The following is a 16256-nucleotide window of genomic DNA, read 5'->3' on the forward strand; positions in this document are numbered from 1 at the left end:
TTCATTTATAAGCCTAAACAGATAATAAAACATAAAAATGGTCAACCATGTGAAAACATTTGAATTATTTGTAAATATCTTGTGCAGCCTCATATTCCTGTTATTATAAGCGAGATGAATTGTATTCAGTGTTTTCAGTGCGAATGCAGCTATGGCTACATTTATTTCATAAAGATGAATAGGCTACTGGGTTATTCATGCAATGAAATGAAACAACTCCAGTTCCAATCATACACTGAATGCTTTAATTTATCTGAAAGAAAATACAAAACAAATTGTGAACTTAACAGACTAAATTTCTAGTTCTATGCAACCTCTGCTCACATACTGCTTTTTGAGGAGGATTTAACTCAAACGCAAGTCAGAAACACTCACTATGACATCTCGCATCTTTTCCCAAAGCCCGCTATTTAGTCTGTACTCTACAATCTCAATCCTGTCAGTCATACGCATACAGTAGCAACATTTATTACAAGAAGAGGGAATTCTGGCCTCAGATCAGGTGTCACATTCATTATTGGATTAGAGTTCAAGAACTGATCTTGGCTCAGAGTCCTACCCTGTCAACAGTGGTCTTGACAACAGATCAGCAAGCGACTCCCAAACACCGCCCATTTATTAGAAATGGATCACTCATGCTGAATTATTCAGAATAAATTAATCACCAGGTTAAATGAAAAAATAAAAACTCTGTGGCAAGGAAATGAATAGATTCAGTCTTAACTGGTGAAAATTAAAGATACTAAAGTTAAGGCTGATTTATACTTTTGTGTCGAGTGATCGGCGTGACCCAAATGCGGTGCATTTATACCCCATTTACACTACGAGCGTCTGGCAGCAGCAAAGCGATTATTCATTTAAATTTTGAGTGAGCAACTTCCAGCGACCTCCATCTACGCTAGCGACAGCAACCGTTGGCTACCAGGTGGAGATATCTAGTACCGCGACAAAGTTGAAAATCCAGCCTCATTCAACCTGAGTGACTTGCAGCGGCAAAGTGTCAAGTAACCGTTCAGTTCAATAGAAAGTAAGCATTGACCGTTGGTGACTAGGTAGGCGCGTCAAGCTATGCGACACAGTTGAGAATCCTTCAACTTTATGCAATTATGCAAGCAACTTTCTTGAGCGACAGCCAATAGGAGCACCAGTACAGCTCATGTGATCTTCTCTTAGCTCGCTCAGAGACTGGTTGTATTCGTGCTGTATATACCCTCACAGATTTGTATTTGCAGCAGGTCCCTACCTAAAGCGACAGGTAGCTACAAAGTCACTACCAGTGTGAATAAGGCATCATTCACATTACGAGTGACTCGCAGTGGCAAAGTGACCGCTTATTTAAATTGAGGGTGAGCGACTTCCGCTGACCTCCCTTTATGCGAGCAACAGCAACCGTTGGCGACGAGGAGGGTGTGTCCAGTGACGAGACAAAGTTGAGAATCTTTCAACCCTTTGCAAATGAAGATTGACTTTCTTGATCGACAGCCAGTAGGAGCATTTGCAGAGCTCACATGATCTTTCAGCTCGCCCAGAGGCCGCCCACCTGGTCGCCAACGGTCGATGTAGACGGAGGTCACCGGAAGTCGCTCACTCCCTGTTGAACTGAATGGTTGCTTGTTGCTTTGATGCTGCGAGTCGCTTGTAGTGTGAATTATGTTACTTCCAGACACTATTGTCTTGCTCTGCAATAACGCTTCTGAAACGCTGGTTGGCAGCAGATGTTTTTGTTCCTCTATGTTGAGTTACTATCGGAACGCAACAAGTAATTAAAACTTGCTCATTCAGAGGCGGGAACTGGAGGATGTGCAACAACTTTAATCATAAAATAAATACAGAACAAAAGTTTTCATCTGGAGCTTTTTCAAGGGATTCGACAATTCATTCACTTCATCGGCTCGCGGCTTTCAGCACCCGCCACACTCGTCACATCTACCAAGCAATCACAGAAATAGTACTACGTGGTTACATTTTTTGAGAGGTGTGGGTCAGCCACGGCGAGGGCTATGCGACCACGTGAAGGCTACGCATACGAGTGAGCTTGACGCAGAAGTATAAATTAGCCTTTAGTTTACCCAAAAATGTACATTATGTTATTAATTACTCATCCTCTTGTCATTCCCATCCCCTAAGATCTTCGTTGATCACACTGATATATTTTAAATGAAATCTGAGAGCTCTCTTATCCTCCGTAGACAGCAATGTTCCCAATTTAAAGTCCCCCAAAAAACCCAAAACATCCTCAAAACACACTATGGCTGCATTTACACTGCAGATCTCGATAATCAATTCAGATTTTGTAACTGTACGATTTTTTTGATGACTGGCTTGCATCATGTTTTAAAAGTGATTCGTATCCGATTGTCTGCATTTACACAGTACAGGGCAAAGGTAAAATGACCAAAAAAAAAAAAAGAGCAGGCGCTGACTAACAGCTGATAATAAAAGAGTGCTCTTTTCTCCGTTCCTGTATTTAATCTGTTCACAGGATTTCATTTTTTAAAATTCTTTTTGACAAGTTGTTTTACTATAGTTAATGACATTAAAGTTCTCAAGTTCACATCTTAGGAATTATTTTAGGAATTTTTGTGGGTATTTTTCTGATATTTAAAGTATAGTTGGAACATTTGCTACCAACAGATTGAATTTAAAGTATTTTATTTTGTGTTTAGATGATGAAGGAAAGTTTCAGGGTTTCAGAATGAGGGAAAGTATTTAACAACATATTTTATTTTTGGGTGAACTAACCATTTAACCTACTATTCATCCAACCAATATTTTAATCAAGTAAACTTTGGTATTCTCCCGACCTTATAAACCAGACTAGTTGCCCTGGTGTCTTACAGATCTTGCAAATTCCCAAACTTAAATCCTCATATGAATATTGTGCATCTGAAACACACAGACTGCATCTGTAATCTACACCACATGAATGCCAGTAGAAGATGACATGAAGATCAGATAAAAATTGCACAATACATGAGAAACCCAATCACTCCGGACTGCCCGACTACATACAAGAAGCTACACTGTTCTGCTCCGTTAAGGCTTGCACGGGTCCTTTCCAATTTCGCCATTCAAAAAAAGCAAAGATGCACATTGAAAACAATGAGGGAAGACATCAGAAAGAGAGAAATAACTTTAAACGAATGAAGCGCATTCATCTAATTCGAATGGGTTTGGGTCAAGAAGAAACTTCTAGAGTTTATTTACAAACCATTAGTGTCAGTGGTTTACACTAAAAGGGGTTTCACAATCTTCGTTTATTGACAGAACAGATTGTTGTCTTCTTGGTCTTTCGGCTACTCTCTCTTTATCTCACACCCTATGTTTCCAGTTACACATGGCTAGATATGGGCAGTTGAATCATGGTCCATGGGTGTTTCATTTAGCTGCAAACTAACTAAAGAGATGCTCTATGTGGACAGGAGTAGAAAACATCGCTTATTCATCTACATGGTAATGCAATGGTGACAGAGTGGGATAAGACACCATTGTGAAAAGGTCTCGAAAATGGGAGAAAAGTTACAGAAGACATGCTTTTCCTCAGAAACTCCGCTCAGTCCATTTCTATTGCCGTCGCATAACAGTTTTCAGCTGACCAATAGACCCATTGGTGATCTACAGCGGTTGATTTGTTAGGTAGGGGGCCGCCTTTTCTCTGACCAGCTGGGCTGTTTGTCTTCCTCAACCGCCCGTGATGTGAAATTCTGATCTTAGAAAAATCAGTCCAGGTGACTCAAGTGTGGCGATCCAAACTGTGAAAGGGAGGATTTGATATTGTAGATGCAAAGAACGAAGTGTTACAAAGCACTTCCGGAGATGATAAATACTAATGAAGAACTAAGACAAGATGTGAGCTTGTTTGGTTAAAAGAGGGCGGGGCTTATGTCATTAAAGGGGCGGGGTTAAAAAGGAGGGAAACGTGTCACATCGATCCGCAACTGAAAGTGCTTCCTCTCCTCTATTTCCCATTTAGTTTTGTTCATAAAATTATTTGTACGTTTACAGACTAGCATATTAAGTTATATCTATAGTTATATCCCTATATACCTCCCAATGCTGCATTGAAGAGATGTTAATAATTCATTCATTTTTTTAAATTACATTTTTGTTTTGTAAAAAGAAAGATAACTGCACACAGGGCAGCTCTGTGCCTGAGGCTGGACTGCAGGGTGAGCATTACAGCATTACAGTGGCCACACGGTGTCGATAGGGTGAAAATGTTGATTAGTTTTCCTTCTTGGCCTCTACGTTGCCGTAGCTGGATCCCGTCTTCTTTACTTCGGTTACTCCGATGAGCCGGCGAACTGCTACAGAAGCTGCAGAGAGAAACACAGTGACAGGGATTGAGAATTATGTAGTGCAAGCAGTTTAACTTAATGGACATTTTGCAAAAACATCAGTGTAAAGGACTTTCATATAAAAATGTATTTAGGCCCAATCCTAATTCTACCACTGAGCCCTTCCCCTTACCACTCATTTTGTGCATTCACATGAAGGGGTAGAAGTGTCTCAATTCTCTTTATCTTGAAGGCGTACGGCTAAGGGGAAGGGCTAGATAGCCCTTGAAACAGAGATTTTTCAAGACGACACTCGAAACCAATGGGTTTCCCAGAATACACCAGCTACACCAGTAGCATGGCTGCACACGGAAGTCAGGAGATCCACAAATTAGTATTTACTGGCATTATTACAAATTTTTATAACAAACAAGCACTTGTTTTAATACATTTATAACAGCGTTGTGTTTACCGTCATGCTTCTTAAAAAAAACACTAAAATTAAAACAGCTAAATTCCGCGATCTATATTCCCGAATAATAACTCCTGTACAGCAGTCCCACACCATTCTGACACTCGATGACACTGGAATATCCTGTCAGAAAAGTCTAGTGGCTGAGAATGAGCTTTCTACAGTGTCTGCTATAATGTTAGTGTTGTTTTGGTGTTTTACATTGATGAATATGGCCACTGTGTAAATGCAGAGTACAGTTATGAGCTTATTGCCACGTTAGATCGATATTAAAACATAATATATGCCTTCAGTAATTTCCTGAAGATAAATACCAAAAAATAACACAACTGGAATCACTACAGCAGTCAGGATCGTCTGATCTCATTTCAAGCAAGAGATCGTGATGACACATGATGACATGTGCAGGTGTTGTAGTGCTGTCCCATTTCTTAGGGGTAAATTTTGAAGCCCTTCCCCTTCACACTCTGTTTCAAGGGCTAAGGGAAAGAGTACAAAAATAGAATTGGGATTTGGGCCTAACTCTTCCATTCTCTTAATTTTACTTCACTGCATAACAAATTAAGATTTTTTTTGTTGTTGCTTTTTTTCATTTTAATTAAATTAAACAAATTAGTCCCTTTATTTATCAGGGGTCGCCACAGCGGAATAAACTGCCAACTTATCCAGCAAATGTTTTTTTACACAGCAGATGCCCTTCCAGCTGCGACCCAATACTGGGAAACATCCATACACACTCATTCACACACATACACTACGGCCAATTCAGTTTATTCAATTCACCTGTACCGCATGTCTTTGAACTGTGGGGGAACATGCAAACTCCAAACCAAAATGCCAACTGACCCAGGCGGGACTCAAACCGGCAACCTCCTTGCTGTGAGGCAACAGTGCTAACCACTGAGCCACCATGTCGCCCACATTTTAATTTGTTACAATAAAATGTAAAAATTCTTTTGAAGGGCTACAAACCATTTAATTAGTTAAAAATGATGCTGAAGTAGCAATGCATAAATTCTGTTTAGCTGATATCAGATTAAAATTTCAATATAAAATGTACATGCACAAACAGGCATCCAGATAAGCACACCAGTATCGTTGTATGTGACGGAGAATCACAAAAATACAACATCTAAAATTTCTAAATTCTTCTGGTATTTTGTTGTCTGAATAGCAATAAACATGGCACCTTTTGGTAATTTTGCTACTTTTTTGGGGGTTACTTCTTTTAAATTTGCAATAATGTCACATGTCATCAGTATATAGAATTAAATAACTACAAATCAAAAATACAGAGAAAATGAGACTTTTCCACAGCGATGTTTACATATACAGCTGGTAAAATAAGTATTGAACACGCCATTTTTCCTGGGAATAATATTTCTAAAGGAGCTGTTGACAAGGAATTGAACCAGATTTAGGTAAAAACCCAAACAATACAAACATAAAAATAAGACAAACAAAACAAAATGTGAAAAATTTGTTTTGTAACAACAATGGAATGACACAAGGTGAACTACTGAAATGTAATTATTACTTAAACAAAGGCTTTTTTGGTCATGATGGCTTAAAGATGGCTCTAATATGGAGAATGAAGTCACATGAATTGCTCAGGTGTAAGTTTTTCATAGACTTCAACAGAGTGGAAAATCTGTATTTTTTTATTGGATTCAAGTCAGGTGATTGGCTAAGCCATTCTACAGCTTGATTTTCTTTCTCTGAAAGCATTTGAGAGTTTCCTTGGCTGTGTTTTGGATCATTGTCTTGCTGAAATGTCCACTCTGGTTTCATCCTCATCATCCTGCTAATGTAGATGCTGAACTGAAGCAGCTGATTTTCATTTACAATGATGAAGGGCAAGACGTTGCTGAAAAACTACTGAGAGATTTCAGCTGCTGTCTGGGCTTTCACTGCCTTTCTACACCTCCATTTCTTCATGTGTTCAATACTTTTTCTCTGTGTCATTTCATTTTTTTTTACACATAACTTAATTTGTAAACTAATTAGATTTGTTTTCTTTGCATATATAGATTTCTTTGGTTGTTGCCAACATCCGGGGAAAATTTAAAGTCAACTGCACCTTTAAAAATATGTTTTCTGAGACAAATGGTGATGCGTTCAATACTTATTTTCCCCGCTGTATATGGTATATATAATTTACATATACATAATAGTGAGTTCAATTACCTAAATACACAAAGTTAACACTGACACATATCAACCAATCTCCAACCGCTTTAGGGCAGAAATGATTTAAATTCAGATTATAGTGACATCTACATGCCTGGAAGAACATTCATTTGATTGACAGAAACTGATGTAGAGAAAATCTCCCTGTAGTAGTTCACAGGATTGATTTGGAGTAAATAACACAAACTTGAAATAATTCTGAAATCACAACTGACCGACAATGAGGAAGATCATGAAGCCGATGATGAGGAGGGGAGAGCCGCTGACAAACACATCCCAGGCAAAGTTAATAAGCGGGGAAAGCAGGATAGTAGCCCAGAACAGAAAGTTCAGCAGGGTCCAAACGCGACGTTTGGGTATGATTGTTGGGCCGGGATAACAGCCCTCCTTCTCATAGTACTCTTGTAATGCATCCTAGAAGGACAGAATTGTGGGATTAATTGTAGCTCACACCAATATTATAAATCAGATTCATTGTTTATTTAACACAACTGTTCTCAAGACTAAGACCACATCCCAATTTGCAAACCATCCATCCTAGACTGGATTAAATAAAAATTGTGTCCCAATTCGTAATGTGTTTAAATGAGATGAGTACTCCAAAGTTTCCTGCATTCTCTACATTTTTACATATGATTTGAAGTGCAGATATGTGCACAATGGCTAATATTACCCACAACATGCTGCCCATTGTTCAAGGATTTGATTAGTACTACAAAATAATTGTTGTCCCAATTTGAATATTTTCGAAATAATATAATTAGTATCCTCAAATAATATGTTTCTGGTAGATTTCTGGTTCAATTTATGGTAGATGTTTAAATTGCAGTTCATACTAGAATAAGATCATACTACTAAAACTAAATTTTTTTATTACAAACTACAAACATGGCAGCGAGGAAGACAAACAGTTAAATGGGGCAGCCTTGGTACAAAAAATGTTTCAATAATTGTTAATTAATTGGAAACCAATGGAAAATGTTTATTTCACATTTTAAACGTTATATTTTATCTGCAACAACATTGTAAACGTTTGAAAACTGACATGTTTGGTAATTAACTAGTCAGTGCATCATTATGACAACACCTGAGGAGATTTCTCTTCATGAGAGACCCGGGATTGGCAGATTTACATGCTGTTTCTTATTATGTTAGGTAATTAATTATAAAAAAAATGTAGAGAATGTGACATGATAAAAGTGCACAGAACTAAGCAATAACATCTTGGTTAATGGCGTCAATAATTTTTCCCAAGGATCGACAACTCTTCTGTTCACACTACAAGTATGTATTTTCCTTCACAAAAACATTACACCATTTTATGTCATAACTAAAAAATTTAATCAAGACTCAGTAAAAGCTTCAAACCTTCTCTTGGTAGAGTTTGTGTAACCAATCGGCGCACTCTTTTTCATCGTCAGGAATCTCCTCAACAGAGAAGCGCCTGTAAACAGAACAGTGACGCTTCATAAGTGCAGCACAATACACTCCAATAGAGGGCGCCATAACTGCATGCAGAACAGCAGGGGGAAAGCTTAACCAGGTACAAATCCTATTAGTCACAACCTTAATCCAAATATTTCAGGAAAATCTCAGGTCAGCAGTAAGATGCACAACATTCCTAAAATGTGACAGTTTAATGTTAACTGGACAGTCTAAAATGTGTATGATGATCTATTTATTTTCAAATGATATTGTAATTTATTATATACAGTGATATCAGTGAACTGGGAGACTCACCTGACACTCAAGTCTGCTTTGTACTTCTTCCCATTGACAATCCCCAACAGAGTCGGGTTTTGTTTGTCTTTGAAGTTCAGCGTGACATCATAGACTGCTTTTACTGTTGAAATAGAACAGACAATTCTATCTTTAGAATGTGATATAACGGAATTAGTTTATTTAAAAGAATAATTCCCATATGAATAAATATATATAATATGAAATTATAGTAAATGCTAGTGCTTTTAAACCATGCTATATCAAAGTGTATTATACTGTATATATTACTGTTAATAAATGTCACTGTTAATGTTGTTAGTGTTGATAAATTCTACAGCAGTGTAGTATTAACACTAAACTGATATACTGTAATAAATAGTGTAGTATATATAGTAGTTTCTACTATATACACTACTTGACTAAAGTCTTGTTACCCATTTAGGTTTAAGGAACAATTAATAACTTCTAGTTGACCATTTGGTATCAGAAGTGGCTTATATGAAAGGCAAAGGTCTCTAGATTATGCTTATTTTACCAAAATAAAATATAATCATGCCTGCAATTTTCAATGATTTAATTAGGACAATATGGTCTGACTTTGCTTACACAAAAATCTTGTCATTTAACAGAAATAATGTACAGTATAGAATATAAAGTCATGCTGCAGTAGAAAAGAATGAATCCCATGAGCTTTGAGGACTGCATCCACACATCTCTGCAGTGACTCAAATAACGTAATAATAAAAACATCTGGATGGCAAAGAAAGTGTTCTTGCAGGACTCCCAGAGTTCATCAAGAGTCTTTGGATTCATCTTCAATGCCTCCAACTTCAACTTACCCCAGACATGCTCAATAATGTACATTTCTGGTGACTGGGCTGGCCAATCCTGGAGCACCTTGACCTTCTTTGCTTTCAGGAAATTTAATGCGAAGGCTGAAGTATGAGAACAAGAACCATCCTGCTGAAGAATTTGCCCTCTCCTGTGGTTTGTAATGTAATGGGCAGCAAAAATGTTTTGATACCTCAGGCTGTTTATGTTGCCATCCACTCTGCAGATCTCTCGCACGACCCCAACTAAATGTAACCCCAAACCATGATTTATCCTTCACCAAACTTGACTGATTTCTGTGAGAATCTTGAGTCCATGCTGGTTCTAATAGGTCTTCTGCAGTATTTGTGATGCAATTCAACAGATGATTCATTAGAAAAATCTACCTTCTGACACTTTTTCAAATGATCAACCAGAAGTCTAATTATTATTTGTTGCTCTTACAACTAGGATCGACGACAAGACATTTGTCAGGTAGTGTATAATATAATATACCATATAGTTTTAGACAACATAGTACAGTACTAGATATTTTGTTTAGATGAACAGTTAAATTACGACAGCAACTACAGAATTACCGCAACAGAATAACTATTAATTAAGTTTTTTTTTTTTTACTATAAAATGGTTTAAAACCATGATGTACTATAGTATATTTTCATACAAGTTTACACACACACACAATTATGAAAAAAAATTGATAATTAAAAAAAAATATTTCCACATTTTCATGATGTTTGTCCTCATGCATACAAACAGCGTCAAAGTCACCAAACAGTAAATATTTATTAATATGTATTATTTTGACCAGTGGCAATTTTCTAGAAAAAGATGCTTTAATTTGCAGGAATTGTTATCAAACTTTTAAAGAATAAATCAAATATCAAATATTAACATTAACAATAACATCTTAAACACACACACTAAATAAACACACATAAGAATAAACACAAAAAAATCTGACTGAACTATCTCCACTTTTCCTTCACAAAAAACAATTTAACTTCATGGGCCTGTGAATTAATTAAATGCATGGACGCTTTTTTAATAGTTTACTGTAATTGCATAGACAAGTATGACCAGCGCAAATCTCACGTTATAAAGAACGTGAGAAATTATCTCACGTTAGAAAGAAGAACGAAAGTAAAGCCAACTTGGAACACATAATAGCAGGCAAATGACGATAATTTGTTTGTGGATGAACTCTGAAAGCAAATAATGTTTCTAGTGTAATTACAGATTCAGAGCAGCAGATATTATTCAAGACAGGATAAGAGGGGCCGAAGCTCAGCAGAGTATGAATTGAGGGCAATTGGTATGAAAATCATGATGATGAAAAGCAGCACAGCGTGTCTGCACACATTCACAATGCTCCATCTGCAGTCAACTCAAGTCTGCGGGTGCATCTCAGTCACCTCATTAGAGGAAACAACAATCTTGAAACAAGTCATTTGCAAGTGACGCCCTGCAAAAGTAATTACTGAAGAATAGCCTCACTGAACAGAAACAAAACACTTGACATGAATCTAATAGCTTGTTAAAGAGAAAAAATTAATAAAATTAGTTTGATAAATAAATGCATTTTTTGAGCAAGTATGAATTAAACTAAATATTTTAAAGACTTTAGTGTTACAAAAGATTTTGGTTTGGAATAAATGTTGTTTTAAGTATGTTTTTATCCATCCGGCTATGGTGATTTTGATGTTTATACATTGTTTGCTTACTTTACCACAGTTAAATTGGATAATTTGTCAAACAGTCATATTTTTTACTTTTTCCTAAAGCAACAGAAACACTTTTCAATCAGAACTGTATGCACTGCTCAAAAAAATGGAACCATGAGTATGTGACTCAATGTAGTATAGGGTCCCACTTTATATTAAGTGGCCTTAACTAATATGTACTTACACATGAATTAATAGTTTGTTACAATGTACTTATTTTGTAAATACATGCATTTAGTGTGTACTTATGCTTTATTAAATACCTGTATGTAATTACATCTGTTATTAACTTCTGTAATTACATTTGTAAATACACTGCTGACCGTTCCCTACACCTTAACCCACCCTTAAACCTACCCATACCACCAAACCGGTCTCTAACCCCTAACTCAAGAGCACCACAAGTGTTCTCAAATACTTTATGAACACAGTAAGTACATTGTATTTATTTTTTGATGTAAGTACATAGTAGTTAAGGACACTTATTATAAAGTGGGACCGTAATTGTAGGCCTCCGTCGGTCAGTGTTGACCATGGATGACAGATCCTAATTCTTATCTTGAGGCACGACTGATTGTCTGAGACGGCTTCATAATGCTATTTAAATATCAATAAATAAAGTGTACAAAGTAAACATAACACAATGTAACATTATGGTTACACGAAAAGTGTTTTGAGTGTTAAAACATACACATAAATAAATATAAAGTGTTTATATACACAAAATGAAATTTTCTAACCTTATAAATTTCTTTCGCCTGCTGAAAACAAAGCAAGATATTCTGAAGAATGTTGGGGAAAAAACACCACTGATTACATTTTTAACTACATTTAAATAATATGTCACAAAATATTTCATTCCTGCTGCATTTTTTAAAATCAAATAAATACATTTCTTGATTGACATTATAAGTCTAACAGATCTCAAAGCTCTGAATGGTAGGGGGTATGCCTAAAAATAAAGCCTAAACTCAGTCTATATTTAGGAAGCAGGTGACAGACGGAAGAGTCTCTCGACTCCTGAGGTGCCGAATGCTCTGGGGTTTTTCTTGTGGCAACGATTCAAGAGTATTTTGGGTACATGTGTATTCTAATAAGACATTAGGTATCACCATAACCGCAGGACCATGCTGCACCCTGTTTAGGGTCCCTGACCTTTGCACTTGAATACATGAACATTATTAATGAACAGCAGGATTACGGACATCAACAAAAGCATTTGAAGAGCGTTTAATAGTTTTCTACTGTAAAAAGATCTTTTATTTTTAGGTTTACTCTGGGATGACTGACCATTTTTAAGAAGCAACATAAACACTTTACAATCAAAAATGTATGCACCATAAGCACATGAATAAACGTCAACACAAGACAATCCGATTTAAATATCAATAAATAAAGTGTTTGTAAACATAACACAATGTAACGGGATAGCTTAAGGTTCCACGAGTTAAAGTCTGAAGCTAAAGTACAGTTCACCCAGAAAAGGAAAATTCTGTCATTTACTCATTTTGTTTGAGTTTCTTTCTGCCGAAAAGAGACACAAAGGAAAATAAACTCACTGGCCACTTTATTAGGTACACCTGACCAACTGCCAATCACATGGCAGCAACTCAATGCATTTAGGCATGGAGACATGGTCAAGACGATCTACTGGAGAATGGTTATTTTGAACGTGGCACAGTTGTTGGTACCAGACGGGCTGTTCGAAGTATTTCAGAAACTGCGAATCTGCTAGGATTTTTTATGCATAACCATCGCCAGGGTTTACTGAAAACACATATAAAAGAGAAAATATCCAGTGAGCTGCTGTTCTATGGGCGCAAATGCCTTGTTGATGCTAGAGCTCAGAGGAGAATGGCCAGACTGGTTCCAGCTGATAGAAAGGCAACAGTAAGTCAAATAACCACTCGTTAGAACCGAGGTTTGCAGAAGAGCATCTCTGAACACACAACACGTCCAACCTTGCGGCAAATGGGTGCCACTCCTGTCAGCTAAAAACAGGAAACTGAGGCTACAGTTCGCACAGGCTCAGCAAAATTGGACAATAGAAGACTGGAAAAACATTGCCTGGTCTGATGAGTCTCTATTTCTGCTGCAACATTCAGATGGTAGGGTCAGAATTTGGCTTCAACAACATGAAAGCATGGATCTATCCTGCCTTGTATCAACAGTTCAGGCTGGTGGTGGTGTAATGGTGTGGGGGATATTTTCTTGGCACACGTTGGGCCCATTAGTACCAATGGAGCATCATGTCAATGCCACAGTCTACCTGAGCATTGTTGCTGACCTTTATGACCACAGTGTACCCATCTTCTGATGGCTACTTCCAGCAGGATAAAGTGCCATGTGGTAAAGTGTGAATCATCTGTACTCAAATGGCCTCCACAGTCACCAGATCTCATTCCAATAAAGCACCTTTGGGATGTTGTGGAATGGGAGATTTGTATCATGAATGTGCAGCTGACAAATCTGCAGCAACTGCTATTGTGTCAATTTAGACCAAAATCTTTTTGGATTAAGTCGGTTTTGAGGGCAAAAGGGAGTTCAACCCGATACTAGCAAGGTGTACCTAATAAAGTGGCTGGTGAGTGTATGTTGCCATTGACCTCCATAGTATTTTTTTTGTTTATACTATAAATGCCAATTGCTTTTTTCCCCAACATTTTTCAGAATATCTTGTTTTATGTCATAAAAGAGAAGCACTTGTGTGTGAGTAAATGATCGGTATACTATCTGAAACAAACACTACACCAAATCAAAATGTCTTGGTGTAAACTGTGTGTGACAATGACGGGGTGTGTGCACAAGTGTTTGTCTGACCTGTTCCCTTTAGGCATTGCAGTGTGGTGGTGAATCCTTTGGTGCGGGGCAGGAGGTGGTACTTCAGTTTGGGAAGGCCCTTACTCTCAGCCACCTGCATGCTGATCTGGTGTTTCTTTTCCGTAAATCTCGTTCCTTCACAGTACAACAGGAACTGCCAAACACACACACACACACACACACACACACACACACACACACACACACACACACACACACACACACACACACACACACACACACACACACACAAACACACAAACACACAAACACAAACACACACACACACACACACACACACACACACACAAACACACACACAAACACACACACACACAAACACACACACAAACACACACACAAACACACACACACACGAGAGGATTGTAACTCTCAGGTCAGTGTTAAACAGAGTAATCCTATCACTTTGTAATCTCTGGCTCTTGTTGCCAACGGAAACTTCCAATCGGACCATGGTATAAGTGACCTCGCAGGTGGAGTTACGTGGCCGTCCAGTAACACTGACCCACATCCAAATAAAATAAAAATAGAATAAATCATTATATATAAACTCACTAAACTCCATTTTCCAAACAACATTTTGGCTGCATCTGAAATAGCATACTTTCCTAGTAGGCTGAGAGCAGTATGTGAAAAGAATAGTACATCCATATTCATAGCGAGCATAAAAAAGTAGGAAACATGTACCCTGACAGATGATATGAATATGTATATGAGGATAACTTAATCTTACTATCCCATGAGATCACACAAAAATGACAATATGCAGTACAGAGAATGTGCTCACTACACTCATACTAAACTTAATATTTAAAGAAATATTGTCCCCTTGTGAACAGAAAAAGGCCATAAATAATTCTATCAGGAGTATACAGGTTCCACTAAGGGGGTACTCACACTATGTACAGTTTCCTTGAACGGGGCCGCAACACGCTTTATCCTCATCTCGTCTCCCCCAACGGCCCGCTCTCACATTACATTCGGGCATGGGCACGCTTACGTCATCGATGATGCACTGTTAAGTAAGCGCTCTCACTTAGCACAGTGAAGATTTCTTTATTTATATTGTTTTAGTCGTTTGAGATGCAGTGACATGCAGTCAAATATTACGCCAAACAGATCAACCACTTTTGACGCTCAAAAACAACCATAAAGTCCTCGTCCTGCAGGAATTAGGAGGTTTGCTGAAGGTGCAACTGTCATACAGTGAGGGGTTTGAGTCTCTAATAATCTACGACAGTTTGTGTTCATTGAACGGTAAAAAAGATCAATAATTCCATATGAAACAAGACTGTAAAAGTCACAACTCGTCTTCAGTTTCGGGCTTAGGCGCGCTTTGCACTCACACTATAAGCGTACCGCACCAAAGCCCAAGTGAACCGCGCTCTGAAACACCTCTTCCAACCGGGCCAGAGCCGGCCAAGTAAACCGTGCCTGAGCCCGATTCAGAGCGCTCACACTTCTCAAACGATCCGGGAACGGGCCTGGGCATGGATCGGCTAGCATAATGTGAGTAGGCTCTAAGCTTCATAAAACAAACTCATGCATTTCAAGCAGTCAAAGCGCAACTAAGGCTGCATTTACACTGCATGGTTCAAGTGACTCAATTCCAACTTTTTTCTTATAAATCATGCCATGGACATTACATTAAGATGCCTACTTAAAGAAGATCTAAAAGAAGAGAGCAAAATGAGATATGTTCTGCCATAAGCTAAAGTAAACCAGCTTGTCAAAAAGAATAATAAAAAAAATGAGACCCTGCGAACAGATTAAATACAGAAATGGAGAAAAGAGCACTCTTTTATTATCAGCTGTCAGTGAGTGCCCGCTCTTTTTTTCCTGGTCAATGCACCTTTGCTGTGTGCTGTGTAAATACAGACAATCGGATATGAGTCAGTTTTAAAAGAGGATGTAAGAGAGTCAGCAAAAAAATCCGATACGGTCACAAAATCGGAATTGACCATCAAGATCTGCAGTGTAAATGCAGCCAAAGAAAGCAAAAGTTTTGACTAATACATACACTCTGCTCAAATATTTGTTGTTGGATGATAAATGTGCCATATGTGGACTTTTAAACCTAAAAGTAAGTCTATTTTTACCATAGCAGTAAGTGTAGTTGGGTAATTAAAATGATTCTGTCATAATAATTTGTTTTTTAAAAGAGGTTATTGAAAAGAAAAGATTTCGTTCTTGTTAATG

At 37.7% G+C, this 16256-nt stretch overlaps 1 protein-coding gene across 12 annotated transcripts in view; it reads right to left on the reverse strand.

Moving 5' to 3' along the window:
• Positions 1 to 222: 222 nt before the first annotated feature.
• The window catches only part of agpat3 (1-acylglycerol-3-phosphate O-acyltransferase 3), a 40811-nt gene continuing 24777 nt past the window's right edge, over positions 223 to 16256 (reverse strand). For 11 of the 12 annotated variants that reach the window (XM_009293837.4, XM_009293826.5, XM_005170977.6 and 8 more), the window contains 5 exons: positions 14037 to 14190; positions 8680 to 8782; positions 8308 to 8383; positions 7155 to 7353; positions 223 to 4316 (listed from right to left, as the gene is read on the reverse strand). In XM_009293837.4, the coding sequence (XP_009292112.1) occupies positions 4225 to 4316; positions 7155 to 7353; positions 8308 to 8383; positions 8680 to 8782; positions 14037 to 14190 (624 nt within the window). In that variant the 3' untranslated portion in view covers positions 223 to 4224. 12 annotated transcript variants of the gene reach the window in all.

This window comes from Danio rerio, chromosome 1, assembly GCF_049306965.1.
Source record: "Danio rerio strain Tuebingen ecotype United States chromosome 1, GRCz12tu, whole genome shotgun sequence".
Lineage (NCBI taxonomy): Eukaryota > Metazoa > Chordata > Actinopteri > Cypriniformes > Danionidae > Danio > Danio rerio.